At 40.1% G+C, this 25012-nt stretch overlaps 1 protein-coding gene across 1 annotated transcript in view; it reads right to left on the bottom strand.

Moving 5' to 3' along the window:
* The window catches only part of LOC119913070 (attractin-like protein 1), a 162280-nt gene that overhangs the window by 125209 nt on the left and 12059 nt on the right, over positions 1-25012 (bottom strand). The window contains exons 3-5 of the mRNA XM_038732386.1: positions 16368-16462; positions 15286-15364; positions 12418-12575 (exon numbers count right to left, since the gene is read on the bottom strand). Of these exons, the coding sequence (XP_038588314.1) occupies positions 12418-12575; positions 15286-15364; positions 16368-16385 (255 nt within the window). The 5' untranslated portion in view covers positions 16386-16462. The remainder of the gene's footprint in view (positions 1-12417; positions 12576-15285; positions 15365-16367; positions 16463-25012) is intronic.

The raw sequence follows: 25012 nt of genomic DNA on the forward strand, positions 1-25012 counted from the left end.
ACGTAATATTGCAAAAATCAGGAACATCCTGTCTAAAAATGATGCAGAAAAACTAGTCCATGCATTTGTTACTTCTAGGGGTGGATTACTGCAATTCCTTATTATCAGGCTGCTCGAAAAAGTCCATTAAGACTCTTCAGCTGATCCAGAAGGCTGCAGCACGTGTTCTGACAGGAACCAGGCAAAGAGATCACATTTCTCCTGTTTTAGCTTCTTTGCATTGGCTTCCAGTAAAATTCAGAATAGAATTTAAAATCATTCTTCTTACCTACAAAGCTCTTAATGGTCAGGCACCATCTTATCTTAAAGAGCTCATAGTACCTTACTACCCCACCAGAGCACTGCGCTCCCAGAATGCAGGGTTACTTGTGGTTCCTAGAGTCTCCAAAAGTAGACTAGGAGCCAGAGCGTTCAGCTATCAAGCTCCTCTCCTGTGGAACCAGGTTCCAGTTTGGGTTCAGGAGGCAGACACCATCTCCACATTTAAGAGTAGGCTTAAGACTTTCCTCTTTGATAAAGCTTATAGTTAGGGCTGGCTCAGGTAGTCCTGAACCATCCCTTAGTTATGCTGCTATAGGCCTAGACTGCCGGGGGATTTCCTATGATGCACTGAGCTCCTCTCTCCTCTACTTTCTCTCCCTCCTTATGCAACCTCATCCCATGTTACTAACACAACTTCTCCCCTTTCTGGTAGTCTTGTGCTTTCTCGTCTCTCTCCTCTCTCCTATCACTTCCTGCAGGTGTTTCTGGCTCTGGAGCTGTGGAGTCTGGATCTGTGGCTGCGGGTCACCTGCTGCCCCCGTGTTCCTGCTCGACACCCTCTGCTGCAACAACTATTGTTACTAGTCCTATTGTTATTATTGTTATTATAATCATTAACATTACGACTGTTATCATTAACACTACTATAAATATCTGTACCATTTTTCATTTAGTCTATAGCAACATCACCTTTACTGTCTGTACCTCTGTGTGTATATTGTGTAGGCTGCCTCCCTCCCCTCTCTCTCCTTACATCCCTCTCTTTTTCTCTCTGTTCCTCTCCTGCTCGCTCTCTCTCTCTCTCTCTCCCCGTCTCTCTCTCCTTCACCCCCAACCGGTCGAGGCAGATGGCCGCCCACCCTGAGCCATGGTTCTGCTCGAGGTTTCTGCCTCTTAAAAGGAAGTTTTCCTTGCCTCTGTCGCCTAGTGCTGCTCTTGGTGGGAATTGTTGGGCTTCTGTAAATAGCATCACAGAGTACGGTCTAGACCTGCTCTTTTATGAAAAGCGCTGTGAGATAACTGTTGTTGTGATTTGGCGCTATATAAATAAAATTGAATTGAAATTAAGGTATTGTTTTTGAATGGTAAAAGTACCGGTAGAGTTTGTTGGATTGTGGGTTGTTGGTAGACTTAAATCTGCAATGCCTGATTTTTTTTAGCCACTTGAGGCAGAAACAAAAATTATTAACACAATCTTTACATATCGTCACTTTCTAAGTTGATACGGCAAACTTGTTTGCAAACACTTGCTTATTTACACATTCAGCAGTAACGAAGAAACATTGTCAATTATTTTGAGTCGTGTTTGTGTGTGTGATGAATTTAAGTCCAATATCTATAATACTGTTAGTTCTGGTTTTGGTCTCTACCAACTTTCTTTTCCAGCTGTGGCTGGGAACATTGCTATGAGAGCGGTGAGAGTGAAGTAAAATAGTAAAGTTGCGGCAGGACAGCTCAGCAATGAGCTGAATCTCTCTGAATAGCTCTGTAAAGCTGAGGAGATCACTAGAAGTCACCCATTTGACACTGTAATTTGACACGTTGTTAATATAAAAATAGGTTTTAGAGATATTCTTCAAGTCTGTTAATAGTGTGTCTTTAGAGTTAATCAGTCCTAAAAGTGTTGGTTCAGTTTAAACTTTAGGAGTTCCTGTCTGCTTGTGTGACAAGTGAATCATCAGTTAGGCAGCCTGAAATTCAGAATTTCATGAGGAGCTCAAAAAGTTTGACAACATTTGTGAAAGCACTCTATGAAGGGGCAGAAGGCACTTCTTTATCTTTGGCCATTTCTAATAAAGTTTTAAGTCCCTGTGCTGTTTGAAAACACATCTTAAGTTTAAGAAGGTTCCTACGATTTCCTCGGCCATGAGATGTTTTCTTTCTCAGAAATGGTCCCAGATCAATATGTTGAAGAACTGTTTGCCTTATGTTTATCCTAAGCTCACTGAAAATGATTGAAATGTATCCTTCAGTATATTCACCTCTAAGATTTAAATGACTGCAACGTTAGACAGATAAATGTGACTAATGTAATAAACAAAGTGTTTAATGTGATATTGGAGCCCCTGCAACACACTGTGAGGACTGTAACTGCTGACAGAGTTGGTTCTGATACAAAGGCAAGAAGATGAAATACTGCAGGGAAGAAGGGGTCGGAAAAATTACAACAGATGTGAATGCTCCAACACACAGACAAATACACACTGAAATGACCTACACATTATGGAATCCATTAAAAAAAAAACAGCAGTGATATTTCTTTTGTTTAGAATATAATTGTTTTTAAATCAGGGGTCAACTGACTGTTCAGGGGGATTTTTTTTAATCTTGAAACTAGAACTGCAATTACCACAAGAAAAAGTGTGAAGATAAGAGAAAGGGACTGAGGGGCAAAAAATGAGAGGAACAGGAATGATGTAAAGAGTACTCCAAGGACCCTATTTCTACAGTCCAGTCATTACTGAGGGCTTACGGTGGCCCTCGGGAGACAAACTCATGAGCTGTGACAGCAGTGGGCTGCCTTTTATTTCCCTAACCCTGAACCAAGGACTGCTTGTTAAAACCTGGAATGAAAGAAAGTGTTTGGCTAATCGATAAGAGAAGGGAGGGAGGAAAAAGAGAGCAACACAGCCAGGAGAAGTATGACACAGGTGAAAAAGAGATGAAAACAAGAAGAGAAGCTGATGAAGAAGATGAATGGAGGACTGGGAGATGAAGAGATGGGAGGAGGAGAAAGGACGATGGCAGGTAAAGATAAAGCAGCAGGAATCATTTACTCGTCTCACTTAATCCTCATCAGGACCGCAGGCTGCTCATATACACGGGAATGAAAGGCATCAAGCCGAGCCTGGAAAACCAGTTCATCACTGGGACAACACTGATGGACACCCACTCATAGCAACAGCAGCAGATTAAAGGAGCACGTGATTTTTCTTTCTCTCCGCACCGTACTGTAGCTGCACTGGCCCCTCTGGGTTGTTTTTGCTCTCAGCCACCAACATCACAGCTGGGTGTGGTCAGGTGTTGTCCATTTTACTTGTGCACACACCCACCTGTAATGTAACATGGTACTTTAGCACCGCGATACTCTTCACTGCTGTAAAAAGTGTGAAAGAATTACACTAGTCACCAGTCACTTTAAACCCATAGTATACGACTTAAACACTGACCAATGGCATAATTAACTAAAAAAAGAACACTAATTGGATTAGAAGCTGTTCACTTCCAAAAGAAAACAAGCAACTTAAATGTCACGTCAAAGTCCAGTGTTTGTTTTCTGAGCTTTTAAAGAAAGCTTTAAAGCTTTAGAAACCATCACCCATGTTCACCTTCTTTTCTGACGCAACAGCAGCCGTGTTTCCATTGTTTCTTTATGCACATTTTGAAGTATGCCATTAGAAAAGGTTTTGCCTTTGTCGAAAAAGACGTCAACGTCAAAACATCAAAAGTGCACCGCATGCGGCAGGCCATGTATGTGTTTACGTAGGAGATAGAGAACCTTTTCGGGGGCCCAGTGATTTCTGTGGGCAGGTCTGGCCACGTGTAACGTCAAATACTAATACGCTTGCCTTAGCCTGGTTTATTCGCTCCAAACCAGCTGATGGAAACGCACATATTTCACAGTTATGTATTTTTTTGCAACATTTCAACAGTCCGCTTAATTGTCACATGACAATTAGATGGAAACACCTTTTTTTTTTGGTCTAACTCTGCAGAGCCTTGCAAATGTAAGGCGGGGAAATACGTGCGTAGTTCCTTCCAATCTTTGTTTTTTCAATTACAAATGGCTCCTACAAATTTCCCCTTTTTATGCTGAATTTATGCATTTAACTCCCTCTTAATCAGTCATTAAATTACTCAAATTGACAATTCCCAACCTTGAAATACTAAATTATGCTTTCACATTAAAAGAAGAGCAAAATCAAAGTGTGTTAAATTAAATTTAAAGTGAGACTGTTGAGAGGAAAGAACAAAAGGAATGATGAGGAACAGTTTTACAGCATTTACATCATTTAATTGAGAATAAAAATAAATGACTCTGCATGCTTCTTACTGTGACTTGGAGCAGTTTGTGTTTTCCCTGTCAAATTGGTTTTAAAAAGGCCAAGGCAATTGTGTAATACTCTTATAATATAGGGATTTAACTGGAACTTATGTACCCTACAGTATTATAATGTGTATGACACACATGATAACGTCAGCATGTTAGCAAATCTACATGTGCATTTTTCAGGGACTAAAATGTGTTTACCACACACTCAGTATTTGCATATTCATAAGGACCTAATGACCAAAGTGAGGCAGTTGCCAAGTGCCGCCTCCACCTACATGCTATGCAAATGAGTCCGGCTCTGCCATATGTGTGCACTTGTTAAGAGAGCTCACAGATGCAGCTCCTTTTAACAGGTGCTCAAGACCCACTTCTGCATCCATCTGCAGTGTAAACACCGGTAACAAACTGCAGTGAAAACACTACATGATGTACTCCCTAAAGAGTCAGAATGCCTGCACAGTGTTTTTTTTTTATTTCTGTTCACTGTGGAATTTGTTATTTTGTCTTCCATGTTGTCTTGTACAATTATATCACTCTAATAACCCGCCATCAGTAAGTAACTTAAGTGTGATCAAACAACCTCAGTGTTGTCACTGCAAACTTAAATGAGCTCACTTAAATGTAAACAACATGTTTACACATTTCATTTTGTGTTGATCATTACTTCAAAATAGTGTAAAAGTTTAAGACAAATTGTTTTAAATCCATTTATTTTGTATTAGTACTATTTTTGGCTTGTTCAGCCTTATAAACGCGAAGATCTCTCCATGACTAGACTAGTTAGTCCATTCATTTTTGCAATTTCCTCATTCTCTGTTGCTCTTTAAAACTGAATAGGCGCAAACATTAGTTGCTAGTTCACCCCTCACTCACGCAGCACTGAAGACGCGAGTCTACATACATTTACTACGTGAGCCCGTCCTACGCCTCACCTTGTGTACTTGAGGTAAAACCAGACAATTGGCACCCAGAAGCTAGTTAAAGGTGGCATGTGTGAGAATTTTTGTTCAAAATATTACCTAAATATATTAACTAACTAATATAAATGAACTGACATTCTGACAGACAGCAGAATGAGAATAGCAGCTCTGACGTCAAAGACATCTGTGTGTTGTGCTGCAGAGATATCTACTGACAAGCTGGACCCAGTCCATCCTGTCTCCTGATACTACTTTGTAACTCAAGCAGCGATAGTTTGATAGTGACTCAGGCCTCCCCCGTAGTTTCAGCTGGGAGATGTGTGCGAGCGGCAAGTTCGCTAAGTTACACGAGCTTTAATAGATAAACTATATAAATTCGTAAGTGAATCCACTGATCCCGGGGATTCCTTTGAAACGCATTGATTTTGTTCCCAAATTTCGCTGCAATAAAAGCTAGAGTGACCTGGCCCTAACAACATGTATGCCCACATGAACAGCCTAATTTGTCCTGATGTTGCTGATGACTGCAGCTGACTTCCTGGCTGCCTAGTTAAATGGGCAGCACTCAGCCTTCCCTCTTCTGTTCCACACCATGGAACGTAATACCGTCTCAACGAGATGTATCAGATAGGCGCTCCTACTCCTCTGCATGCATGCGTGTGTGTGTGTGTTGGTCAGACAGTTAACGGTTTCAACTTCTGTTTTAATCAAATAAAGGACACTTTGCCACTGACATGGTCAGAGCTGTGTTTGTGAGTGTGTGTCAGATATCTGATTAGGAGAGGCATCCTATTTAATGATGGCAAGCGCAGAGGATAAATAAGTGACTGAGCACTGAGCGGCAAATCAAATCAACCGATCATGCCAGCCCCGAGTTCGTCTGCAACAAAATGGCTGCTCACCTCACCAGAAGGCTTTTAATCAGCTGGCCTATATGCTGAGATGCATGGAGGGGCGTAGGGACAGAGGCGGAAGGAGCAGTATACAGATAGAAGTGGACATGAGACGAAACATTTGCTGCAAAACTTATAAATGTGGAGCAGAAACAAGTTTTTTTTTTTTTTTTAAAGTAAAGTGTGTTTTGTTTCCTGCTGTCGATTTTAATTTAGTGAATCTGAAACAAGAAGAGTGGAAACAATGGGCTGTTCATTGCAGTCGATTTTCAAGTTATTACAGTCCTCTCTTGTTGAGATAACATTTTCTGCTAAATTAAAAACAGAGATGTTCAAATTAGAAACAGTTAAGGTCTCAAGTTATACAACTTCTGGCTAAATTAACAGTTCTTTCAAAACAGAAAGATGAAGAGAGGAACTGGGTCATGTTTCCATAATGTTTGTGAGCTCAATCAATAAAACATGACTTTTTGATTAGAAACAAATCCAGCCAGTCCTAGTTTGTGGAAAAATGGTGCCGAAATGAACAAATTACTGTGATGATCCATATTTGCCTGTGACATATTTTGTATCTGTACTTATTTTGATATTTCTATTCTATACAGTTTATATTACGCATGATTACTATTGATTTTTTTTACCCTTTTATAATTGAAGTTTCTCTAAAAAAATAAGCTGGATATAATAAAAGCAAAGCTCTAAAATATATTTGTGTTAACAGCTAAAAAAGGATCCTCAATAATTTCTGGGCCGATGCTGTAACTCGCCCTATACATACATTTAAAACAGGAACATTTTGGTAACCGTTGTGTCATGACGGTGCGTGCAGGAAAGCGAAGACAAAGGTGCAAGGTCAGTGTGACAGAACCAATCAAAATCTGTTACAGCAGAACGACCAATCCCACACCTGGCTCTGCCTTACAACCAGCCCTCAACCCCCAAGCTGACGTCAGGACACCGTCAGGAAAACACTCACTGGTCACATTAGTGTGTGTGTGTGTGTGTGCATGCATATACTGTAAGTTTTCATGGAGTGCCACCTTTCTGAGGACACATTTATGTTTTAGATATGCTAGTGATGTTGTGTGCCAAGTCTGAGTGTTTAAAACTTGTCTGATTCAGATGAAGTGTTCCACATTTAAGACTTTTCACACATTATGTTTGTTGCATCTTTTAGTTGTTTCGTTTAGTTATGGAAAGACTTCAGCCATTTTGGACAAACAGACTACTGTACTGTAGCTCTTTGCTATCATACAATATTAGAACCAGAATTACTACACTGAGGTTTTAAGACTACATCAACTAGACAAGTTACAAGTTTACATCCATGTCTGTCCAGAATCATAATTTGAGTCCAAGGAAGGTTAAAATCAAGGGCAGTTCAGTTCAGAACTTAAGAAGCCTCTCGGATGAGAGTGGACATGTCTTGGAGTATCTTCAACCAAGTTATTTTTGTCTATCACTATACTGATGATATGATATACAATGCCAAAGTCCTTCTAGGCAAGTCATGCCACTCGGCCGCCATCTTGGCTACGCCTCAGGGCAGCAATTTCGGACTAACAAGACCAGGCTCCTATCTAAATGAATGGGGAGAGCGCCAGAACTGCACTTTTACTGGTCACCAAAACTACATGACTAGAATCAGCAGCAAAATGTAATAAAAATCGCTGAAAAAGTTTGACGACTTTGCCCCATAATAAGGTTAAAAAACCGTTTTTCCCGACACTTCTACTACACATGCGTCACCTCTTCAGTGCATGCGCAGTAGAAGTAAAACAGACCCTTACGTCAGTGGAACCACACGATTGGGCTGAAATACGTTTCCCGCTTTGGCTGTTAAAAGTAGACGACTGGCTTTCTAGCGGGAAGGGCGGGATAACTGCTATCTTTGCCGTTACTTTCCCCATAGAGTTATGCGACTCAGTGGCATGTCTCCTCTAAAATGTCTCTGAACTGAACACTGAACGTATTAATGAAGGATAATTATAGATACATTTGTTAAACAGTTACACTTATATTTGATTACTATGTAAAGATGGATTTTTATAGATTATAGCTGCACAAAATGTGGCGTTTTTGTTTTCTCCTGGCATTTTTAGAGACAAAGTGCATCAGATATTCAGAATGAGGCAGGAAGTGAAAGGCTTAATGGATAAAATGGAGGAAAGCCCGTACTGTGCTAGTTATTGTTTACTCAATGCGTCGTCCCAGTCAACATCTGTGCCATATCTGTTCCTAAATTATGGCTAAAAATCTATTTTTGAGTCAACAGTGTTACCCAATAGAAGGATGAAATCTGTCACAACCTCCCCTTCTGTTCCTGAGAAATTCCCTCAAGGTGTTCCTGAGGTTGCATTTGGGACAGACAAATGGATGGAGGGACAACCCAAAAACATAATGCCTCTGGCCATGGTTGTCCCTGGTGCAGAGGCAAAAAAAGGACAGTTTGTTTTTCATTGTTAGCATGGCCACAGGTAGGAAGGTTACAGTGTCACAGGAGTCTATAGGTCTAAATGCTTTTGCATGAGGGGGTGAATGTTCTTTGGCAAAGACAGACAGGCTTTCACCAGAATAAGAGAAAGGAGGTAAATACAGAAAGAAAGCGAGGGAGGGATGCATCATGCGCTGAGTGAGGCTTTACCCTGAGTCTGTAAGAGACTCAACGACAGACTTCAGTCCAGCAGAGGCCTGCAGTGTAGGTAGCCTAGGGGTCCCTGTGAGTTAGAGGAGGACCTGACATCCAGAGCGTGTGAAGTGAGTCTGTGTGCCAGTGTGTGTTTGTGTTTCAATGCCACAAACAGTAACATCAAATCTGGTGTTAACACAGGCTGCCAGACTTTCACACAGCTAAAGGGTCAGATCAGTAAGATTCTGTCAGTGAGCAAGATTTCCTTTCAGTATGATCTCTGATATTCAAAATACTACAAGATTCTCCAGCGATGTTAGGTAATTGTTTGATTATAGTAAGTGTGGAAATGGTTATGCTACGAGTTTACCTTCATTTATGGCATGTTTTAACTAGGTTCTGGTATTGAATTTTAGGCTGATGGCGATACTGTAAATGTCACAGAATGTATATTTAACATAATGATTCCTCCTCTGGGAAGCATGGATATGCACAGCATCGGATCTGTTGCTGCTCTCTCATCATCTCTTTGTCCTTCACGTTTCTATGTGTGTGTTTGCGTGCATGTGGACGCTATTTTGTGCGCACCTGTATGTGCGTGTACGCGCGTCTATTAGATCAAATATATCAGACAGGGTCATTATCAATTGTCAGGACAATTTCTCATCCTCGCCCTTTTCCGGCGTCGGAAGCCACCAAGGTCACAGGACCGGACGCCGAGTGCTTCTCGTGTTACACACGGGCACATCTGACATGGCGGCGAGATAGGCCTCATCATGGCAATTATTGTATCACCTTTCAACCAGCAGATATATGGCGCTCAGATAATGCAGCATTAATGGGAAATGCATATGAAGGGAGCGATCGATGGACAAATGACCCATAACAAGGCGCAGGACACTGGGCAATAAACGCTGCCAAATGACTGTGATAATACAAGCCGATTGGGATTAAGTTTCTAAATTATGTTTCCACTTGAAATCACATGGTGACCTTTAAGACATTATCTTCGGTTACAAAAAACATATTAGAAAAATATTCACCAAATGATTTGTTGCAAACAAGTTAATCCTTTAGCAGCACCGGCCTAAACTGGTAATGGCTTCATCTCTTGCTACTCAGTAAGCCCTCAACACATGATCAGTGGCAGAATCAGAGAAGTTACACCTCAAAGCTGCATTCAGTTTCAGGTTTGACTTTGTCAGTGATGGCTTGATGAGATGACAGCTGTTTGTGATGTAATGCCCCATGATGGACAAAACAAAATATATTTTAAACAAATTAATGGATCATCCAGTTCTCATTCAATAATAAATGAAATAAATAATTCATAAATTGTCTTTCTAGACTTGTGGTTTATTTTAAATTATTTTTGCTGCCTTGCACATCACCTAGTGCAACAGTTTTCAGACAACATGGAGTTTAATAGATTAGTGGCATGAGGTAGACATTTTACCCTCAACCCTCTTCACAGGATTTACAAATTAAGGGTGAGCCTTAATTTTTAATCATTTCATAAATGGTTCTAAATAATCGTTACAGTGAGGGATAATTTCACATCTTCATAATTATTTTAATTACATATTTTCCCTTTAACTTTGACTTGAATCCATATGAAAAAAACCTAGCAGTTACTGTAGTCCTTCACATTTATCATTCTCCCATCCATCTCGCCACCCATCCTCTGCTTTATGTCTTTATCTATCTGCAGACCTGACGTCCTTCTCCCTCAATCTATCAATTAGGCAGGCTCCATTTTTTTTTTTTTTCCTTTTTTTTTTAAAAACACTGGACATTTTGACTGTACGGTAGTCTCAAAATCCGTTAACTCGTCAGCCTGTCTTTGCTCTCCCCTAATTTCTCCATTCTGTCACTTCTTGAGTTCATCCATCAGCACACACCCCGCACCCTGCATGACAGTCATCTTAAAATATTGCAGCTAAAAGTCTACTTCAATTTAATGGATCATAAGGCTGGAGTGTGAATATTTAGTGTGTGTGGCTGCCGCCTGGAGATTTAATCCAGTGCTGCATAATTGATGGAGAGACATTGGAAAACTCACAGATCATTAAATGTGATAGCAGATTTGCCAAACACTTTTCAGAATAGTTTATGCTCAACGTCCTGTCAGGGCTATATGTTTTTCAGAGAGACAGCTCCTGAAAACTGCAGATGATGATGATGCTGCAAACCCTACTTTGTGCTTTATCTTGTTCATCCAAACATCTTAACTGTCATTCACGTTTGTTCCCAGATCCCAACATGCCAGAACTTTAATCATTTTAACACAAAGACCTTTTTTAAACCATGGAACTTATACCAATATCAGCATCAAAAATGACATTAAAAGGTAATTTCAGTATTTTTAAACCTGGAAACATATTTTGGGGTCGAAATTACAAGTTAGTACAAAAACATTTGGAATCTGTGCAGTAGATGGCTTCGGTGGCTGCAACGTATTCCTTCGGAGCGATTGCACCTGTCACAAAAAAACTTATATACGAGGTGTCTGATAGCATCATGGAAAGGATCCTTACTGGTGACATCGTTTGTTTTAAACATGAAACTGAAGTCTCACGCAAGGCCAATCCTTGCTCTGAAATCTCATGAGGGGAGCGTTGTTGCAGGAAGGAGATAGTGGAAATGTGAATCAGAGTTGGAGAAAGAAGTGTTGTTAGTCACAGTCTGGACGTAATTTTGACATATGCAAGTGCCCAAAAAGAACACAACAAGTCATCTACTGCACGGATATTTTTGTATGTGAAAATAGGGCCCAGGTTTAAAAATACAGAAATTTACCTTTAATGTTCCCATCAACAGCAGTTTTTAACCTATATACAGTACTGTACAACTTGTAGGAAGGAACTCGACTAACATCGGTTTATTGGAAACTGATGCTTGTCAAACACAGAGTTTGAGTAACTATATCATATAGGGTGTGATTATGCTTCAGTCTAACTTGACTGTCACTCTATTATACTGAACAGACGTACATCTTGTATTTTATTATTCATTGATTACTTGAATAACTGTATTACTCCCTAAAGACAACTGATTTACAGTGTGGGCACAGAAATAATAAACTTACTTATTAAAAACAAATTAAAGACAAAAGTAATTCAATAAAGCACTTTCACAATGGAGTGAACTGAATTTGGGCAATGAACAAGAAGACTATTTATCTTTATTATTTGAGTGCTGGCATTGTGTTTGTTTCGATCCTTGTTACGACCGGGCAACTTGATGCAGTATTGAAGTTTGGGAGCTGTGCACGCGGCTATTTTTTCTACTATAAATAAGACCTCACTTTCGGGGTATTTTCTTTACTGTAAATCAAACTTGATGCACTGAATTTATCACCCACTATCACGTCAAAACTCACCATCATCATCACCACTGCCACCATCATCATCAATGTGAGGCGTTGCTGACTTTTCTGTTTTATATGAGTATAAATTGAACAACTTTGAGTGATACTCTTGATCTGACAAAACAAGTAATTTGTAGACTTCACCTTTGGCAATGGGATCTTGTGATGGGGATTTTTCAATGTGAGAATCACTAACAATTAAATCAATCAATACTACAGCCCTTATAGCCAGCCTGTTGGCTGGATTTTTCAGTTTTGATAAAAATGAAATGACTGTGAATGCCTCTAACCTGGATCTTGATTGGCCAGCTGAAGTTGGTCACATAGACGTAGAAGGTGATGTTGTGGTGAAGTCTGAAGTTGAACTTTTCACACGAGAAACTGTCACGGTGCTCCTTGATGTTGGTCCTCGCTATGATGGGCATCTCTTCGCCTGAGATCGTGCCAGCTGTGAGGCACAGAGAGCAGTTAATATCTAGAAATAACAGAAACATAGTCGCAGCTACGGCTCTCAAAGGCTAGAGGGACAAACAGTGATACCTTCGAGGGTGTTTATTGTCTTTCAGCTCAAGAGCCTTTATTTATTGCAGAAAACCAATTGACAACTTATCGAAAGCAGCTTGTGGCTAGCAGTGTCTCAATGAGAAATGTCACCAGAGGTCCTCTTAGAGCTGACGGATGTTTAGATTAAACAAACGTTTTCGGTCGTTTTTAAAACCTACCCAGGTCCTGTGGATAATAGCTCTGGTATAGGGTTGTAAGATATAACAATTTAGACAATTGTGATCTGTCAACTGAAAGACTGTTCAGACCTACACTATGGTGGATAACTGTTACAAATTAATAAGCCGGACTATTTTATGGAAATATTGGATTGATTTTGTACGTAGTTAATTGACTGTATTTTATCATCATGGAAACACAGCATTTGTCAGCTTAGTAGAGATGTTAGATTTGGTAATCAGGGTCCTGCGAACACTTTGCTGAGAGACAGAGTCCCACTAAACTTTCATTTCATTTATTTGTTTATTTGACAGGGACAGTGCTCATTAATTAACAATAAAATAACTGTGAATGAGCCAGAGTTAGCTCAACAGGCTACTTTTCATCTGTTGTCCCTGGTCAGTTATTAAAAGGGCAAGCTTAAATAAAGATTTAAAATGACTTAATAACAATATATACAGAATAATAGTCAGACAGGTACAAGACATAACAATAAGCAACAAACAACATATTACACAAAGCACAACAAGAAAAAAAAAAAACTCAGTAGGCAGTCAGTAGTATAATTTGCACATATCTGATTATCAATTAGCCACTTCTTAAGCTGACCAGTAAAAGCATGATAAGTATTTGCTTCTCTAATCTGCATTGGCAATAGATTCCATGTTTAGATGCTGTTACAGAGAACGCTGACTGACTAAAAGTGCTTCTTCGAGTGGGAATGATACAGCCCTTCTTGGTGAAGCCTGACCAATTATCACTTGCAATCATTTAGTTCCGGCATGTGCAGATGATCAGGCAGGGGGGACCCGAGACAGACTTCTGGGATCAGGAATGTCAACAGCCACGGTTTCCCAAAGAACGATGAAAATGTTGAAATAGGCGAGAAAGAATACACATTTTTGCATGCCAGCCTCTCTGGCATTAGGCTGTGGTGTTGTGAGAAGTCCTACAGGCAGAATTGTCTTCCACTATAATTCACTAGATCAGACATATTCTCATTTTTATTCCCAATGCCTCACATTTTGTTGTATCAGCAGTTTGACCCTGTGGTTAGTCAAAAACTTGTATTCCCAATTGAGTCAATTGAGAGTAAAAGTGACAGATTTAGGATGGCAACAACAAAAGGTGCAGTCCAGTTGGGATTGGGAAGGATAAAGTTAAGATCAGGACAAATCAGGTTCTTTTAAATTACCCCCTTGTCACCTTGTGGAAGGAAACACTCAGAGTAGCAAAAACAACTTTCCAGTTTAAAACACTGCAGCCACATGAGAGCGGCGCAATGAGAGTCAAACAGAGCGACCAATCAGCCAAGCTGCTTTCAGTATCTACAACCTTGTAAAGATATTTTTTACGCAAAGTGGTAAATGAGCAGGTTGAGTGAAAACAGTCTAGATTTTAAAATGTCAAGGCCTGCCTTTTAATCTCAAGCAGGCAAATTATTTTCATGACACCTCGCAGTAATTCAGAGCGAGCTTGTAAATTCCTCTCACTGCTGAAGTGGTCTGATTTCAGTATCCTTCAGCGCATTATCAGCAGTTTTGTGTTAATGGCTGAGTTTCTCAGACTTTGTGAATAAAATATTTCCACCTCCTGCTTTATCAGGGCCATTAAACACTCTATAATAGTCTGCACACAATCACACATACACACACACTCACAGTATCTTGGGCTCTGGGCCCCAAGACACTGCGAGTGTGAAAGCAGAGTGCTTTTATCTTAATTAAAATCATGAGGGAAAATGTATAAAACGCCCTAATGCCAAAATTCAAAACAGCTTCTGATGTGTTTTGTCAAGAGGGGGAATCCCCGCGAGGCCAGCAGGAAGTGGATCTGACCATTTTGCTTAAGGACACTTGGCCACCAATGAAAGATACTGACTGTGGGATTTCAGACAGACAGCTACATGATACACCAATCTAAATCAAATTATATTTAATATCACATCTCACTTTCAGCCTCATTACACAGCATTAGAAATGTTAGAGAAATGGCTCATTTTTAATGAGAAGATTTCTCTTAAGCGTTTTAGCTACCTGTGTAAACTCACAGATCTTAAAGATGCATAGGGATGTGACTTCTCAGCATGTCAAAGCTACATTACATAGAACCAGTTTCTTGGATGTGTTGCTTTTCTTTGTCTTATATGACAGTAAAGTCAATACCTTTGGGTTTACCCTAACTTAAAGAAGTCACCTTGGACTGGAAAAGTATTGCGGGCATTTTTTGGTGCTAAATAATAAATATTATGGATTAAGAAAATAATTGGCAGCCTGTATTCATACCAGTTCCTGAGAAGCCAAAATCAACTGTGTGGGTGTGGCTGGCCTTTTTATTGACTACTCCAAACAGTTGGAGAAACCAAATTGCCTTAAAAGAAAATCAAATGAAAGTGATTTTTAAGACAAGTATAAAAATGTGAACATGTTCTCTACCTGTTGAGCTTAAGGACCAAGTGATGTTGAGGTTGAAGTTGTTTGAGGCATTGATGGACATGTCGAGGTTCTTGCTCGCCTGCATAAAAAAGAAACGGGTTACTGAGCTGAACATAAAAAGGCTTGTGGACGAACTGATTCGCAACACAAAGCAAATTCTTGTTGCTTTAGTTTCTTGGTTTATTTATTGACTGCTGGGGTAATGTTGTTGGACACCTTTACTTATTTTCCTTCAGGTCTGCTGACCTTATGCACTTTCTCGTATGCATTCATGAAGCACAACAGAATTCTTTGTTAAAATATTTTAAACTGAAGCCGACTGGCCTTCACCTCAACTTGTGCCACCTAGAGCGAATTCAAATCTGCTGACCTCTTCTTTCACCGAGTCATTCCATTGATTTTGTCCGCAATCCTGCCTCAGAATTTATTCTTTACAGTACATTTAGCTGACGCTTTTATCCAAAGCGACTTACAATTGCTATACATGTCAGAGGTCACACGCCTCTGGAGCAACGAGGGGTTAAGTGTCTTGCTCAGGGACACAATGGTGGATGTCTCACAATGGGAATTGAACCCAGGTCTCCCACACCAAAGGAAGGTATCTTATCAAGCATCTTATCTATGCGCCATCACCACCCACAGTATCTCAACACACCTTTTAGGCACAGAAGGAAAAACAGGTTTGATAAAACTCAAGAATTTACATGCATCTCACTGTCGACAGCAGATTCCTGCATTAAGAGAAAAATGTTATACGGCTTCTATAAAAAGAACAACATTGGGGCATCATGGTGATCAAATTGTCTATGTTGCGTATCAAGTAACCACAACATTCCCTGTTCATTTTCAGCCACGGGCCTTTGTCTCATACTATTATAGTGTCTCTGTTCCGTCTTTACTGTCCATTATCTAATAAATGTTTACATTTTTAAAATGAAAAACAAGTCCGACTATCTGTCCTTTTGATGTTTAGATCTTAAGTGTGTGTCACAAATATGAAAAACACTCTAAACACTAAATTAAATATAACGAGGAGCAAAACTTATCACTCAACCTTGTGTGCCTTCGACTGCATGCGTTACCTGTTCAGGTGTAGCCATGAAGTTGATGGCGGTGTAGTATCGGTCATCTTCTTGAAGCAAACTGAAGGTGAACTGGTAATCGATCAACAGGTTGTCTAGGCAGTGGAGAGAGAGAGAGACAGAAAGAGACATATTAAAAAAAAAAAATACAGATTAAAACAAAAACATCCAACAATTCAATTTGCTTGTAATCATTCAGTGATAATATTTAATGCACTTCTTTGTTTCATTTTTTGTATATTGCGACCGCCTTTGATCTCACTCACTTTCCCTGTAAGAATGCGATTCCAAAGAAAAGCTACATTCCAGCAACTTTTATTGATGACACCATCAAGCACAGACAGATTTATGAAAGGAATAACATGGGAGTCGATATTCAATTAGACGAATAAGATCTCAATCAGGGACAAAATAAAGAAGGTGAGCTATGTGTGCATGGGCACATACATCCAGATGTTTTATACATATGAACATGAGCGTTCACCAGGACGCCATGTTCTCAGACAAGCTAACGGTCCAATCAATAAAACATGAGTGAGAGTCTAAATAATCACATTCTCTTAAAGATTTAATGATGTCTAAAAGCGGCTCCTGGAAGCAGCTCTTTGTCAGCAAGACAATGGCCAACGAATAGAGGGAATCACAGTGATCAACATCTGGACAGACAGCAGGAGGCACCTTGGGTCACCTTGCCTGCCAGCCTGATGTGGGAGGAAAGGAGGGGAGGAAGGAACACAAAGGAGGAGAAGAGGGAAAAGAGGGAATAAGGAGCGAAAGCAGCTATGTGGCCATGAAAGGATAACGGGGATGAGAGAATATTTTTTAAAGGTAATCAGCATGACTGCTGAGTGCTAACCCTTCAGGGTACTCCAGGTGTGTGTGTATGTTTGATGTCTGCAACCAAGGGCAGCTCAGGTTAAAACAGACTCCGGAAAGATGAAATATTTGCGCACTGTGGTTCCTGTTTTCATAGCACCAAAACTATCATAGAAGAAAAAAAAAAAAACATTGCAAAACACAATTATTCCAAGACTCAACCAACTAAAGGAACAGCTTTGCTTTGCATTTCTGTGCCTGGTTGCAGCAGAGCAATCAAGGCCCAACCTGACATAAGGCATCCTGTAAATTAAAAAACTGACCTGTCAACCTTCCACACAATGCTGATGGAAAGTGTGCTCTCTAAATCTGTATTAATAATGTTAACAATGACTTTATCTATGTAGTACTTTATATACGTAGTGCTTTATAAAAAGACATAAAATCAATAACACCAACCGTTTACTGAAGAGTAGCCGATGAGACGACGCTACAAATGCTACCCTAGGTGCTCTGTTCCATTCTGTTCCACCATTATTTCAGTTATCATTTGCCATCATAGAGCAAGATTGCAAACATATGGTATTCAGCTTTAATGAGATGCAGGACTTGCTACAACATGCTTCTTTTATTCAAGTAAAAGATACTGAATACTTCATCCACCACTGCTCATGGGTAACGTGCCTGTAACTACACATCCCTTGCTAATAGAAATGGAGACATTCAAATACCTGCATTCATTTTCTCATATTAATTATATTGTTGTAGAAGGTTTTTAAAAGTGCATTGTCTATGAAGATTCTCAGTCATCCAGGTTATAGTTATCCAACGAAGGTTAAAGTCAAGGGCAACTGGACTTGGTTGAAGATACTGGAAGACGTTTCGTCCCTCATCCAAAGGACTTCTTCAGTTCTGACTGACTGGCAGGGAAACTCAGCTATTTAACCTCAGTGGGGTCGTTGGCCAGGGTCATCGATACCGCTGGTTCGTTAGAGTTCCTTCGACTGCTGCAACGACAGTCGTTGTGATGAAGTTGAACAGGGGAGGGGGTCTACGCCACCACTTATCCCCCACTTACAATGCTGTCCTTTCATCACTTCCCAGGAAACTCAACAAACGTAACCTATTGGCCTCAGGTGAAGATACCAACGATGGTCGTTCAGTCTTGGCCACCGGGAGTCTTAACAACTGTAACGACTGTCGTCACAGCAACCAGGAACACTAACGAACCAGCAGTATCGATGACCCTTGCCAACAACCCCACTGAGGTTAAATAGCTGAGTTTCCCTGCCAGTCAAAAGTCCTTTTGATGAGGGACGAAACGTCTTCCAGTATCTTCAACCAAGTCCAGTTGCCCTCGATTTTAACCTTCGATGGATAAAAGTGCATTATTACAATTCTGTAATGACAGCGACAAAACACATACCGTCTTTAATGTGGACTGGTGACATCTAGGGCTGAACTCTAATTGTGATTATTTTTGACTGATAGTGCACTCGGGATATGATTTGAAATACCAGGGGAAAGATCATTTTTATGTCATTCTCATTCTCTTTTAAAATTATGTTAAAATGATTTTCGGTGTGATTTTTGCAGGGATCTGTACCAGTTTCTAGAATATTTAATTTAAAATGGTATTTTGACAAATATCACCTTTAACAAATATTGAGCCTGTTTCGGTTAACTATTCAGCCCTACTGACATCTAAACAATGCACAATATGTTTAGTAAGGTCAGTTTTGGTGGTAATAGCAATCCACTGTATCCAATTGATGAAATGCCTAACATTTAGCTCTTTTTAGCTCCACAGAAGAGCTGCTCAGAAGTCAAATGGTGAGCAGACAGACATGTCAAACTGTATGAATCCGATGCTGTTACAGGTAAATATGTTGCTGTCTAACACTGAGTGGCAGCACTCAGCTTTTCAACTTACAGAGTAGAAAAACTTTGTGTCACACACTGTGGAGAAAGGCATGTTTAGTTATCACCTTCCTTTCAGCTGTACAATCCCGGGGCGTCACCAAGACGAAAGCAAATTATGTTTGACAAACACCCTTGTTTTGTTCTGCCTTCATGGCAAGTTAGCCCGAACAGCAGATATCATCAGATCAAAGACAATATTTTTTCCTAACATCTCACTCCCTCCCTCCCTCCCTCCCTCACAGGCAGGCAGACGTGCACTGCTGCTGCTCAGTTGTTTATCCCAAAAGGGTCGTCAGTACAACTTCAGAGTATTTGGGTTTTCTTATACTTTGTAAAGGGGAAAAGGAGTTGTGTGGTTGCTTGTGCAGTATGTTTGTATATTCACCTCCCAATGCATCCAGAATGTACACATCTGTCCACGTGCACTATCTACCTATCTACCTGCTGATGCATCTGTGTTTGAGAGTGTTTACAGGTGTGTATGTGCCTGCTTAGTGAACCAAACAAACACAGTACAGTACAGCACAACAAAAACTTACACTAGTCCCCTCTGTGCGTTTTCAATGTTTGATTGCAAGGCTTTTGGGAACAAGAGCATCAGCCAGGTTTAAAAGTTCATCTCAGCTAATTCTCCCATCTGAGAAATCTGACAGCACTTTCACTTAACCAGTCTCAATTACACGCATACATATGCGAATTCTCACTCTGGATTAATCGTATCAAGGTATCACCAAAGGTATTAACGATCCCCAGAAGAACTGAAATAGAAATAGTCCATGCCAATTTCTCAAGTTCACAGATGGGTGATCTTATTACCATAATATGTAAGCTGATTCAGCCAATATGAAACAAAACACTGATGTTGGGGAAAGAGACGGCAGAAGCCCTCAGCCGGAACGTAATCGGATATTCCAGCAGTCTGCTTCGAATAGAAATACAAAACAAGCGTGAACTCACCTACAATGTCAGTTTGTCAGAATCTCTTGCTGAAGTTTCATTTAATTCTTGTTAACATCTCATTATTCCCCATTTGCAACACCTGCCTGATGGAGCGCAGGTTAGACGTTACAACATCACCTCGCTGAGAAAACAAGTTAGAACCAAGGGAGTAAAACACAAGGACAACCCAGATTCACAATCAGTCCTAAATGGAGGTCAAGGTAACCTGCAGGTAATGTATGCATGAGGTCAGGTGACATCATATTAGAAACTCACTGTTCCTTAACAATACGATGATCTGAGGGACGGCTGGTCACAAAGTTTACAATCACAAGTCTCTCAACTGGAGACTATTCAATATAAAGTACGAAACTCAGACACAGCCAATGTGTACGTTTCCTTCTATCTGGTGTGTGTGTGGGTGTCACATACTGTATTAACATGTATCTGTAAACGCTCACTGAAACTTACTCAAACTGATCTAAAATCTGAAGATTTAATAGTTTGTCAGGGTAACTATTGAATTTCAAAAAAAGTTTTGGGTGCAATAGGACCAATTATTCGCATAGGCGTCCAGACGGACTGCCTGTCAGCAAATATTGAGGCATCCTGGACTGATGCCAGATCGTGGTCTAATGAACGGCCTTAGGCCAGGAACGTTGTTGACTGCTGATCACTGTCATGAGACTACTCTGAGGTCTGAATTGGGCCCAACATTCACTAGCTTTTTTTATTGCTCTTCATCTTTGATATGATTTTACCACTATGAGAAGAAATCTAATCACATCTAGAAGAAATTGGGGACATGACACACCTCTTTGCGTCTCTCCATTTAGATTTCGGACATGACATTACTCAGTCCTATTTTGTGCTATCCATCACTAATTGTCGTTTTAATTGCAACTGTGAGGCTGTCAGTAAACATTGGAGCCACTTTGGCCTGACTAAGCTTTCCCAACAGGCCTGAGGGCAGCAAACGGCGATGACTCTAGACTGACTGGTGTTAGCTGGTAATTCAACTGAATGCTGGTCTCCCAGTGGAAGTGGTGGGCCACTTTGTGGCCGTCCCTAATTAGACATCCCTTGTAGCTGACTGTGATGGGATATGACAGTGGTTCATTAAAGCGCTGTCCTGGTAATACATGCTCATAAATGCTGGCCTGACTGGGGGCAAACTCATTAAATAGCAAAGTTGCTTTTCATCAATTGACTGGTGGTTCAATATGACAGTGTTAACTGAACCAAAGCATCATCCCAGAGTGAGATGAGAAACGCTGCCATCCATAGCTGGACACTCACTTTTTTTCAGTCTGATGAAAACGTTTCACCAACATGAATTTCAGAAGAAGTTTTTAAGTGTGACACAATTGCAGTATGTTCCAATGAAGCCAACTACAGTTGTCAGATGTAGTGATTAAATGATAAAGCATACATTTTCCTATCATCATCAATTAATCCCCAAACCAGATAGTTTTGTCACACACATACAGTAAAAGATCAAAGGAGGCCCTGGGTATCAGTTATCAGTTTGTAAACTCCAGAATAACGCTGAATTTGTCATTTGGTTTTTTACTTTGGATGTTGTCTTAACAGGCAACCACATATGGTCAGGGGGAGAAAAAAAAGACTGTCCTGACTCAACAGCAAAATGAGGAATAATAATAACTTTATTTATATAGCACTTTTCAAAAAGTTACAAAGTGCTGTACAGTAAAACAACATGACCCATACTTAAAGATCTAAATGAATTAAAATAAATTAAAAATCAGCATTAAATAATACAATAACAGCAATAATATAATGTTTATAAAAACGAGATTCAAAAGAGGCCACTGAGTTTCTCTGGGCAGGGAGTTCCACAGCTATGGGGCCCAACAGCAAAGGATCGGTCACCTTTAGTGACAAGACGAGACTTTGGAATCATTAGTAGAGCCCTGCCAGAGGATCTCAGGCAACAGTCCAGCTTGTAGGGAGTTATCAAAGACGTAGGCAGGAGCCTGGCCGTTCAGGGCTTTAAAAACAAGTAGTAACATCTTGAAATCGATTCTAAAACTCACAGGTAACCAGTGAAGGCGGTGCGGATTGGTTTGATGAAGCCTGGCTGGAGCATTTTGAATGAGCTGTAATCTATAAATATTTCCCTTTATTATAACTGGTATAGACCAGAATACAGAGCATTGCAGTAGTCGAGTCTTAAGGAAATGAAGGAATGGATGGAGTCAGCAGAGGAGAGAAATGTTCTAATCTTAGTTCGGCGTATCAGCTGGACAAAACAGGACTACACTACTTCTGTCACCTGCGCATCAAAAGACAGCTCTGAGTCAAAAATGACACTAAGGTTGTGAGCTTTTTTCTGAATGTTATCTGAGAAAAAGACTAAAAGATGAAGAAAATGCTCGCCACAAACAAACAAACAAATAAATGGACCAACCTAAAAGTTTTTGATTGATATAGAGCGAGAGCGATAAAATAGAGAGATGATAGATGGATGCATGGATACGTATATATAATGTTTTCTCTAACTTTGATGGTTGGGTTTGACGGCAGTTCTCCTTATATGTAGCACTGACAAATAACCTATTTTATTGTTCAGGTAGAAGGCCTTGTTAAGAGCACTGCATCATTGGTTTGGCCTAATAAGGATTTGTTAGTGACAAAGATAATGAAACACCAGCTTGATTATTTAATATATGCAGTCTCACCAGACTGTGGCTGAAACACTCTTTGATCAGATATATCTGAAATAACAGTGCTTCACTATAAAATGCGACTCCTCACTCTGAAATGTCAGACTCAGGCTTGAATCCAAAACACATAGCTGTTAGCAGTGCAAACGAGTAAACATACACTTCACAGTCCACGACTACTGTTCAATGAGTCTGATTACAACTGACTGAAATAGTAACTCTATACAAATGGGTCAAAGAAAAAGAGAGGAAACAGGGAGAGAAGGGAAGATGTCAAGCGGCTGGACTTGTTATGATTTTCAGCTGTTCATCTTTGAGTGGTTGTTTGGTTTAGATAATGGCTTTGTCTTCTGAGGAGTTTATGCCGAACCTCTCTCTCTGGTCTTTTGGTTCCCTGTAAGTGTGTAATAATGCTGGGCAAGGATTGCATTGGTGCCATCTAGCTTCAAACTTCAGCCCTGAATCCAGCAGGAGGGTAAAAGCATGCCGTCCATGAATTGTAAAATTAAAATTTTACCACCCCAAAAGGAAACATCACTAAATTTAGGCAGTGCTTGAAGTGCTTGCACTATCCTCAACCTTAAGGTGAAACTACTAAATATTATAACAATAATGACTTTGAGCATTAAATACTTAGTTTCTTGCATTCTGGAGACATTTTCTGCACCAGTTTGGTGGAAATGTCAATTTTGTTTCCCTCACATAAATAAAAGGTGGCAGGTGACAACTCAAAATATAATGTAATTTAATGCAGTAATCAGCTTTGGGAGAATGCATTTTTTTCTTCTATATTTCAATCGCATTACATGTTTTCTTAATGTCCATTGTTTAATTTGTTATTGAACATTTCTTGTTGCTGTTTTTCAGAACATTTTTAACAAAAGCTTTCAAAAAGTGATGGAGACATTATGATTCTGACGTGGCCCCAGCGTCCCCAGTGAAAATGACACCTATCTAATAATATATTCAATATATTTAAATGCCCCGCCCCATCCAGGCTGTGATTGGTCGGTTCACGACAAGTGACATCGACGAGCTACATTCAGCACACGGTTGCTTGAGAGGCACCTGAGGTTCTCTTCCCCCTCGTCTCTCTCCGCCGACAGAGATTAGCGGGCAGGCCAGAGAACCTGATATGAAGAGGGAAGAGAAGAGTACCGGCAGCTTGGGTGAAGTCCCGGTACGCAAGAAAATGTCCCGGTGCATATCGCCCCACTTCAAGCACTGACTTTAGGTGATCTCACAGGTTCAAACATATTTCTAGCCTTTACAGTAAGTTGTTCATGTTTCCAAATGTTAGCTGGATTGTTACAGACCATTAAAATACCAAATGTCATGTCTGTAACTGACTGCTGTGTCTCTTTAATCGGAAGTAGGAAAGAAACATGGCATTTTAAGATAAAAGCCATGAAGCCATGAAATTGAACCCATGTTACCGTCTTCAATCAAATTCTTGAACAGAAGTTGTTTTTGGGATCAAAGGTATATTTGAGGTGACCAGTGCAATCTGTGGCATGACTCCTCTGATTGCTCTGTCCTTTCGAGCCTCCCTCATCGAAACAATGATAGCCCCCCACTCAAGCTAGAGGGCTATTGACATTGACAGGACTTGAACTTTATTCTAGCATGTTATATTAAAACTGATGATGGCAATTCATAAAGTGAATGCGCGTATGTATTTGTGTAAAAGTGTGTGAGAGAGATGCAGAGGAGTATGTGAGTGAGCGTGTGACACAAAACATCTGTTTTGACTACGGCATTCCTCCTCCGTCTGCCCTTTAAAAGGAAAACCAGCAATTTGTTGCAAATGAGGTAAAAGTCAATGTGATCCCTGCTAGCATCTGGAAAGAGGAAAACAAAGTTGTATACAGAAACACTTTCTCTCTCTTTTTATCCATCTCCCCTCTCCTAAAAGTAGGAAAATCTAACCAACTGCAACACAAAAGAAAAATACAAATATTAGTGTGTGTGATGGTGACAGATAGTGTGACATTTGTGCACTCAATTGTGTCCATCTGTGAGTTGTTCCAAGCACTGCTTTGCCAAAATAGTGTTTAATACTCTGCTTTGTTATCATAGCCTCCTTGAAGCTCCTAAAAATGTACTGAGTGTTTTTTTTTTCTCCTTTAGATAAATGTTGGCACGAATATGAATGTTTGGAACACAGTAAGCGTATGGCTCAACAGCAGAAATGTGGATCATTCTGAAGGAGTAGTTAAAAATGTTTCTGTGGACAATTTTTCCAACTTGAACGCTTTAAGAGTTAATTTACAAAAACAG

The sequence above is a fragment of the Micropterus salmoides genome, unplaced genomic scaffold (genome assembly GCF_014851395.1).
Source record: "Micropterus salmoides isolate LMB-PRFRI ecotype aquatic unplaced genomic scaffold, ASM1485139v1 Ms_hic_scaffold_2, whole genome shotgun sequence".
In the NCBI taxonomy this organism is placed as follows: Eukaryota; Metazoa; Chordata; class Actinopteri; order Centrarchiformes; family Centrarchidae; genus Micropterus; species Micropterus salmoides.